The 9,908-nt window shown below is 38.8% G+C and overlaps 1 protein-coding gene across 6 annotated transcripts in view; it reads left to right on the forward strand.

The window, feature by feature from the left end:
• Nucleotides 1-9,908, forward strand: part of LOC310899749 (uncharacterized protein) — a 201,242-nt gene that overhangs the window by 117,570 nt on the left and 73,764 nt on the right. For 3 of the 6 annotated variants that reach the window (XR_014584618.1, XR_014584619.1, XR_014584621.1), the window contains exons 2-3: nucleotides 6,489-6,593; nucleotides 8,297-8,480. Coding sequence is in view for 1 of the 6 variants with exons in the window: in XM_083836628.1 (XP_083692754.1) it covers nucleotides 6,558-6,593 (36 nt within the window). In the remaining 5 variants the exon portion in view is untranslated. Of the gene's footprint in view, nucleotides 1-6,488; nucleotides 6,594-8,264; nucleotides 8,481-9,908 lie in introns of all 6 variants that reach the window. The other 3 variants (XR_014584620.1, XM_083836628.1, XR_014584617.1) reach the window with 2 other exon arrangements.

The raw sequence follows: 9,908 nt of genomic DNA on the forward strand, positions 1-9,908 counted from the left end.
CATAGACTTAGTGGGGACAATGTTGACATCTCCCTGACTGTAAAACAGAATCTGCCTCATACTGCTGTATACTAGAAGGAAGATTTGACAGCTTTCTTTTGCCCACAAGCACTTCAGTATCACTTGTGTTCTCAACAACTGATCAGATTTTCTCTGAGAAGCTGCAGCAACATTTTAGGATTACAGGTGGTACCTGATTAGAAGAAAAATATTAATGGGAGTCAAAATAAATAAATAAATAAACATAAAAAATGATGTAACAAAGGCCTTTCTCACCTTTACTTCCAATAAATTCACACAAACTATAATAGAATCCACAGAAGTTATCTCTTTTATGTCTAGTCTAGCTGCTTCATTAAATTTCACTCCTTTAGTGATGAAACTACCTTGAGTGAGTATCTCCACCACTTAATCACCCTATTTATTTATTTTTGTTTATTTGTTTTTATGGTCAGTTCTATCCTTCAACTTTTACTTATTCTGTTTTTGCCAACACTGGTTCTTTCAACTGTGTTGACAGATATTCATCTGACTTAACTTCACCCTGCTAACAGAGGGTAAATAATATAATCTGTGGGAAGAGACAAACCCCTTGAGAAGCCACTTTGAAATCATTTTGTGAATCATGCTGGTGAAGCCTCAGACTTACATTTACAAAGCCATTAAATATCTCTGTATTAGCTTTTTCCCAAGGTAAGTTCTCTTTCTTATGCAATATCCATATATTTTCTTATTTAATTTTAGTCAAGTTGTCTGGACCCTCGTGTATTCCTGTTCTGTCTCTTCCTAGACGACATTGCCTTGATATACAATGGAAGGATAAGGCTGCAAAAAATCTTTAAGATTTTGTCTAATTTTTCCCTGTGTCCTGGAGCAGGATCAGGTATATTCTTGCTGGTCTTGACAGATGGTGTTCTAGCTTGCCGATAAATATCTCCTTCACATCATAACAAAAATGTAATGTAGATTTTTTGAATGTCAAGAGAGCATCCTGACCTTGCTTTGATCAAAAGATTTACAACTGTGTCTAACAAACCATAGCTGACAGAAGAACCTGAACAAAAACTGAGTGTGATGAGACTTGGATCAGCAAGTAACAGGAGAACAATACCTGAAATTGCTGGAGAGGTGTCATCATGGACTGATCATATCAGCAGTCTGTACTGACACCCTTCTGAAACACCCCCCAGGTAGCAGCAACTGGGGGAAAACATTGTCCCCTAGATACCTGATACTGTATAGAAGCAGAGCACCCAGGGTGAAGATGGAATCACACATTGGGATCAAGCCACCATCCAAGAGTCCAACAGGACCAGCAACTGGAAAAGGTCTCAGTTAATTGTGTGTGCATTTGTGTATTAGTGTGTAAAGCTTTTCTTGACACAGCCTATTCCTCTGTTGGCCCACTTAGCAGACTGAGACCAGGTGTTCCTGGTGCTCCTTTTTCCCTGTTTACATTATGAAAAAAATTCTCACAACCTGTATTTGGAGAGACTGTGTTTGGGGTCATGTGCCTGATTCTGCTAGGAACGCCTGGAAGATGCTATACAAAAAGAAATGTTTGCTATCAGATACCAATTCCAGGACATTTTCTGTCAGAAGTGGCAAATGCTCCCTCTCTGTAAATGCATTTGATTAAGGCAAATCAGGCCTTTGTATTACACTAACCTCTGAGTGCACACACCCTGTTGGGGCATTTATTTATCTTATATCTTACTGCAATAAAATGTTTGATTTTCTTTGGAATGATTTGTAGGAAACAACTCCATAACTCTTTGTTCTTTTTCTTTTTCTCTCTTTTATGCCAGTTTCCACCAATCAGTAATCAGATTTGGCTGACAGTCATCATTGGCCATTCTCTCAACTTTTCTTCCCTTGAGATTTTTTATGTTTAGAAAAATAAATAATCTGTTTCTAACCAACTACAAAATTGCTTCTATTTCACATTTTATTTTTGAAATCTCAGAAATGCTTAAAAAATTTTGGCAAATCTCCCCCTTAAAACAAAAATTTGCTTTAAGCTAATTATGAAACTGTTGTGGCCTCACCACAGATTTCCTTATTTGCATATTTAATTTCCCCTCTCACCGTCTCTTCTCTTCGATGTTCAGGAACATTCCCCAGGGTTGAGAATGAGAGCGCTCAGCTTTTACCAGGCTTATGGAAGAGCAGTGTTCTGTTAAAATCCAGTTGGTAGGTTAAAATGAAAGGACAGTATGATTCAAACAGAAGACTGGGCAGGCAGTATAGGACAAAATGCACGGCCAGATAGATGTGATGCTGTGACTTCAGCAGGTGATCTCAGACACAGTTTACGATGAAAAGCTCACAGACATAGCTTACTTTGTGTGCAATAGATGAATAGCCATTATTCATGGCTGGCAGCACAAGCATCTATAAAACATGAATGTAGCCACCTCAGAAGCATCAATAAAATATGAATGTGGCCGTCTCAGAACCAGTAATATGTGGCCGTCTCAGAACCAGTAATTCAGTGAATCACTTGGCCGCACACCTGTCTTTTCCTGTTATGCCTCTATTCAAACTTTTCTCATCTGTGCAGTCAAAGAGATTTATTTACACTGTTGCTCACATTTCAGAGATCACATTTCAATAGAGAAGTGTCCAAAAAGTTAGTGATCCATGTTTTTTACTGACTTTGCTTCTGGCAGGATCACGTCACCTGCAGAATCAATATCTGAATAATGTACACAGATACTTGTAGATCTGGGTTCTGTTCCCAGCTGTGTGAATGGACATGCTACTAACATCACGTTTTTTTGAATCACTAAGAGTCAAAGTGTTAGGGTTAGGGTTAGAGTTACTGTTATCTTCATTCCTGTCTTGCTCTTGTTGTCAGGACCTATTGAAAGTTAATAGTTAACAACATATGTGAAAGTTATGCTGTGTTTGCAGACCACTCAACTTAAAGGTAATGAATTCCAATTAAGGATACAGTTATGGCTTGTATTAAGGTGGAAATTTACTGCAGAAAAATATGGGAAAGTCAAAAGTTTTCTTACAAACAACATTGTTAATGATTCATAACATGTTAGTGCTAGATAATTTTATGAAATAGTTGTTTAAAACAGTAGTACAGCTTGCATCACCAAGAGAAGAACAGATTAAACATCAGCTCCAGTCTAATAAGTCATTAAGTCAGAAAAGTCTGCACAATGTAAACTTCCCCCCCCCCCCCCCCCCCCCGAAATTTCTAGGGATCTGCCTTCCTGGCTTATTACAGTATCTGAAAACTGTTTGAAGATACAAACATATAAAAATTCAGTAGTATTTTAAAGCTATAGAATTTTATCCTGACAAAATGAAGAAACTTTCTGAAATCTATTGGAAACTTAAAAAAGTAAAATTTGCTTCCCAATGTGGAACACTAAATATTATAAGACACTTGGAGAGAGAAAGAAATTAAAATATGTGTATAAATATGTATATAATAATGTTTGTCCTTAAGTGCTTAAGAAGTCCAGTATGTGAGATTTTAGTAGTAAGAAAAAAAAAAAAAGGAATCCTTACAGAACATAGAAAATGGCTTCTACATTGCATGTCAGCTTCTGTATGTTGCAAACCACCTTTTTTCATGGAACTTACTAAATTCAGAAGTCCACACCTTGTAAATTATCATTAAGTAGCAGGCCAGATTGCCCCTGAAAATCCTGCTGTACAACAGCCCTTCTGGGACTGTACACTGTTCAAATGCTAAGGAGGAAAAGACCAGAGACCTTTGTCAAGCCAGCACACATGGCTATAACGAGAACTGGACAAAAAATTTTGTCAAACCCTTTTCTGGCAACCTGACAGATTTCTTTCCAATAAATAAGCACACCCATCTCATTTCAAATCTAGATAGATCCCCTAAATTTTTCCGTTCCTTTATGTAATACCAAAATTTGGTGGTGTAGATTTGCCATTATTTCATGATGGTGTCTTGCAAGTATCTAATCAATCCAATTCTAATCTAATCAAGATATTGAGGCTTCCCTTGTGGTAAAAGGAGCAGCACATCCAGGAATGTATTCCTTCATCCAAGAAAATGGGTTGGTCTGCCTCTTTAGGCATCCTCTTGATCAGCTACAGAACAGGTCTTGGTAACCATTGTGCCATCAATGGCATAATTAAATGTCTGAAGCTATGTGAGATTAATGCATGTCTTAATAATGATTTTTACTGGTTATTTCTGCATACAAACATTTAATATTAACAAAGTGAAACAATGGACTGTTTCTTACTTGGCAGTTTTCAGAGTTTGGATTAAAGTTTTCAGTAAGATTTTGAAACAAATTTTGAAACGTACTTACTATGAGGGCTGGAAACTAGATTTCCTTTTCAATAGTAGTCAACAACAAACAGGCCGAAAATAGGTCATGCTGACTGAAGATCTGGGCAACTTGATGAAAGTAAATGATATGGGCTGATAAAAGCCTACAGCAGAATCAAGCATGAAGGTATTGTCTCCTAAATCATGGTGTCTTCTCCTAAAACCTAAAGTCTCATCAATTTTTTTTTTTATCCTAAGTTTTTCTTTCACTAAAAAGTAAATAATTTATCTCCCTCCCTCTCTCCTGCTTCCCTCTTCCCCCAATTCAGGGGGTTAACAGCTAGAGATATTCAAATTAGGGTTTCTGAAAACAGGGAAATGCAGTATTATAGCCATGAACCATAACTCCCTCTTTCCAAACTATAAGTTATCAATTCTTACTAAAAATTGTCTACATAAACCCAAGTTGCTTTCTCTGATTTAAATGCAAATGGACTGATGGTAAAGGGAAGCATTAGCTGAAGAATCTTGACAGTGCTTAGATTATAATGGAAGGTTATTTGGGGTCACGGCTAGCAGCCCTTCCCTGATACTGAAAGAAAAGAAACAGGTGCACGGGTACTTCAAGAGGTTTAGCTTACTGCATTTTGATGCTACGTTGGTGTCCATTTCAGTAATACTGCCTAAGGGTTATCTTCCCAGAGACATTATCAGCTGTGAGACAAGAAGACATAAAGAGCAAGTAAAAGACAGAAAGCTGCATGAAACAGTGTAACAATGGAATAGGTAAGGAGCTCATTATTAGAGCATGTGCTTGAGTGTTCAGCAAATGGAGCTCATTGCATTTCATTCAAATAGTATTTTTGCTTTTGCATAAAGAAGGTTCTGAATACTAGGCCCATTCTTTGTGGTCATGTGCCTGATTGTGTGGGAAATACCAAGACTGAGGGAGAGTACATGCATTTGAGGCATTATAGGAGATTATTAAGGAACAGCAAAATTGCAACTGTGTATCATGAATCCTAAATTCCTAAGGTTTGTGGGCTTGGTTTGTGCTGAACCATGTGATTTGAACTGACAAGCAGACTCAGTTGTGCATTTATAAAGCATTGGAGGTTTTGTAAATGGTAAATTTGTTCCCTTCCCTTCCCTTCCCTTCCCTTCCCTTCCCTTCCCTTCCCTTCCCTTCCCTTCCCTTCCCTTCCCTTCCCTTCTCCTCCCTTCCCTTCCCTTCCCTTCCCTTCCCTTCCCTTCCCTTCCCTTCCCTTCCCTTCCCTTCCCTTCCCTTCCCTTCCCTTCCCTTCCCTTCCCTTCCCTTCCCTTCCCTTCCCTTCCCTTCCCTTCCCTTCCCTTCCCTTCCCTTCCCTTCCCTTCCCTTCCCTTCCCTTCCCTTCCCTTCCCTTCCCTTCCCTTCCCTTCCCTTCCCTTCCCTTCCCTTCCCTTCCCTTCCCTTCCCTTCCCTTCCCTTCCCTTCCCTTCCCTTCCCTTCCCTTCCCTCCCCTCCCCTCCCCTCCCCTCCCCTCCCCTCCCCTCCCCTCCCCTCCCCTCCCCTCCCCTCCCCTCCCCATCCCCTCCCCATCCCCTGACCCCATCCCCTCCCCGCCTCTCCCCGCCCCTCTCCTCCCCTCCCCATCCACTCCTTCCCCTTCCCCTTCCCCTTCCCCTTCCCCTTCCCCTTCCCTTTCCCCTTCCCCTTCCCCTTCCCTCATAGGTCTTAAGTGGCAGGGCATCTGTACCAGAGGACAGCAGGGGTGGTTTGTATGGAGGGAGAACATGAACTGCTCCATTTCCATGTATAGCGAGTGAAGACATATAGACACTTTGTGCCTTTCTATTGTCTGTTCCTAACCAGTGCTGTGACCAGTCCTGCCCACTGAGTGCACAGGGATATGGCAGAGATGGGGCCTTGCTGCAGAGCAGGTGGTCAGGGACACTCATTGCTCATATGAGTTCAGATGCCTCCAATCTAAAGCCAAAACCTCTAAGCTATGAGATGTGTAGAGTCCATAATGGTATAGATCACTTCATGTGGGATGTTCACTGTGAGAGTTTTATGACTGAACATAGCACATCTCCTTCAACCACCTTGCTGTCGTGATGGTGGTCTGTCTGGGTACACTCTTGCCTAGGTTTGTTGTATTTTTTTTTATTTTTTTTTAAGCATCTGTTTCTTCTAGTTGTTTATTAACCAATCCTTTAACAATCTTTTTTACAGCTTCTTCTGAATGGCATGTGGACTGTGTGGTAGCTGAAATGAATGCTGAAGAGTTGAAATAGACTGGCCATGATGAGGTCCTTGGCTGAGACCAAACAAGACAAAGTAAGACAAAACAAGTAGCCAGAAATGTAGTAGACCATCTGGAGAGCTTTGTTTTATACTGGATCATACATTAGGAAATCATTGCTGGGTAGTTTAATTTTCATTGATGTGCATATAAACTGCAGGAGGTATCAGGAAAATTCAAGCCCATTGGCAGATTTTACATCACTTTAAATCAACCTTAACTATAACCGAATTGTTGCAACCCAGCATATTTAGTGAATGCACAGTTTTCATAGGAGAGAAGACCTACCAGTTTCTTTACTAGAGTAAATCAATATTGTGACCAGTAGGCTGAAGGATTAGTTACAAATGGTGAGTAATCCTGCCAAATAACTAACTCAGAAAATATTTCATTGCATTAAGACATTGAGAACTCTATATGCCAAAACACATATAGGTGTCTACAAATTCATTAAATTCAAGTTATAGTTGCTATGTGTTTTTCAGAGCAATATACAACGATTGGGAGATAATGATAAATTTAAACCATTGCATTTGCTCCAACTTCCGTCTATCTGACCATATTATGTAAAGATTGATTCTGACACTGTAAACCCATTAAAGTCATAAAATTAAATCCTACTGATGCTAGTTAATACATGGGGGGGAGGGGGGAGAGGGGGGGAGGAGAGGCTCATAAAGGAGAACAGAATCAGGGTTCTAAACCATTTGAGTTAAATTGATGTGGTCTCTTCCTCTATTTTTATGACATTTCCTTATCAATGTAATTTTACTGAATTATTTAAGACTATATCGTGCTAAAACTCAATGACAGAGTGGAGAATCAGTATTAATGAAGAAGCTCATTAGGAAAAAATATTGTTCAGGTTCACAAAATTAGCATGTGGAAGACAGAAAAAAGTCAGATAACAGTCATTCAAAGGAAGGTGATCGGAATCCAGAGAATTCTTTGAAGACAAGTGGATTTAATAAATGTAGTGCAAACTTCAGACTTTTAAGGCAGATGACTGAAAACTTTAGGAAAATTGCAATAAGTATAAAAATATTTTTATATATCTTTAGTGAGAAGTAATGAATAGTACCGAATAAAATTTGAAATTCTAGGGGAGAAGAAATTGTCGCGCAACAATAAAAATAAGGCTCAGCCCTCCATTTAGCCCAGTTATATTCAGCTGAAGATGCTTGAATATAAAATACAATAACAAATGTCAAATAGTCAAAAATAAAGCAGTTACATGGGGATATATCATATTTGCTAGGCTACAGGAAACGGAAATTTCTGTGAGAAAGGGAACACTAAAACAGACTTAGTAAAAGAATCAAAGGAATTAAGGAATATTTTCTGTCTTTTTATGGTTAAAACATAAGTAAAAAGACGGATTAAAAGCTGGATGGGTTTACTGGGAAAAAAAAAATATCTTTTATACCACTTCACCTATTATCTAAGGACATGATTGACCAGATAGATGCAGCCACAGATATGACATACTACTATGTATGAGCATGTTCAAGTCATCAGTGAAATTACCTCTAGTACTAAAATCTATATTGAAGATAAATACAAGACTGGACCCTTAGGTCATAACTTCACAGAGATTAATGGGTGCATTTAACTTTATGTACATGAATAATCCCATTGATTTCTTTGAGTGTCTACATGCATAAAATGAAGCACAGGTGTAAATCTTTTCTGAATTATATTTTTAGATTATAATCTCCAGCTATGCACTACTTTGCAGAAGTGTCCTGATCTTCATCTACTGAAGTCATTACTGTTTAGACAAGAGATGGACAATGGCCCTTTTTACTGTAGGATTCTTTTGAGCTCACTTTGAGGGCTGAATTAGTGAAGATAAATATTGCTTGGAAAGCAAAACATGAAGGCGGATACACATTATCTGACTAAGCACCTTTGGGGATCTGGTAAGTGAAAGTGTTGCTTGAGATATATGTTTGATAAAGTACAATCCCAACAAAGCAGTAAATAGGAAAATTTGTGCCACGCTTGTGAAGCAAAATGGCAGGGAAATGATAGAGGACAGGAAAAGTAACCAGACAGCTGCAGCCTAAAAGTTTGCTTTCATGATGCTAAATGCTTCTTGATTTTCATGCAGCAATACATTGAGTTGGGAGACCCCACAGTACAGGCAGCTTACATAAAGTTGAAGTGGTAAATCTTAGGAGTGATTTTTTTTTCTTTATTCCTTTATGAATATTTATTGGAAAAGGAGAGAGGGAATGGTGATAGGGTCATTGCTCTGTTCCACTAGAGGCCAGTCAACAGAATGTAGCAGTCATAGTAGGAAATGAACTATAGCCCATTAGACTTCACTGTATGTGAAGATGATGCTTTGATTTACATATGAATCTCTGAGACAGATGGAGGAGAAAGCCACAGTGACTGCAGATGTAGCAATTGATCTGAGAACTCCTAGACTTCAATGTGTGTGTCTGTGGGAAAAGAGATCCAGCAGAGGGTTAGGAACAGGTCCAAGCATCCTCCATGAATCTTTAAAAAAGGGGAAGCCTGTAAAACTAAATCAGAAGCAGAATCTGAAGACTACCCAAGCACTGTTATCCCAGAAGGATGCCAACTGAAATTCAGACTTATTCCATGCACCCTACTTGTTTGGTAAAAAGTCCTGAATTACGTCATTGTCTCAAAAAAAATTCTGTCCATAGGGAATAAATGTCCCATCTAACTGATTAATCACTTAGCAAAGGGTTTTTATGTGGGGTGTTAGTTAAACTGAGCAATATTCAGACAAGTAATACTTCAACCTAGAAAACACATATATTCCTCACTATATAGCAGGGGCTAAATCTGTTTTGCTTGGTTCTAGTGATAACACAAGGTCCCTGACCATATCCATATGTTCTCATTGATGTACCAATTTAGGCTGATAAAGGTGAGCTCAAATTTTCAGTGTCACTAGAGAATTTTATCTAACCTCCCAGAATTTTATTCCTTGCCATTTGACTTTCCAGATGAAGCCCAAAAGTAAAGCTCCTTTACTTAACATTATCATACATCTTGCTGCTTAGGCATTACAGAACATGCATAGCTGGGTATCACAGGAAACCTTCACATAAAGCCATGAAAAACAGATACAACTTGACCAGAAGAGAACACCAAAATCTGACTTGGTCCTTAATAATGTGTTTATGGATAGTTCATGATCATTTGAACTCACTGTTTCTACCAATTATAAGACTGCCTGCCTTCTGTATCTCCAGGAATGGTGCCAGGTTTGTTACCTATTGAGACAAGAAGTAGAAATTCTGACCACCACCTGACATATTCGTAGGACTAGTTGGCTATTTTATTTAAAAGCCATCAGTGGATAAAAA

The sequence above is a fragment of the Anser anser genome (assembly GCF_964211835.1).
Source record: "Anser anser genome assembly, chromosome: 1".
NCBI lineage: Eukaryota > Metazoa > Chordata > Aves > Anseriformes > Anatidae > Anser > Anser anser.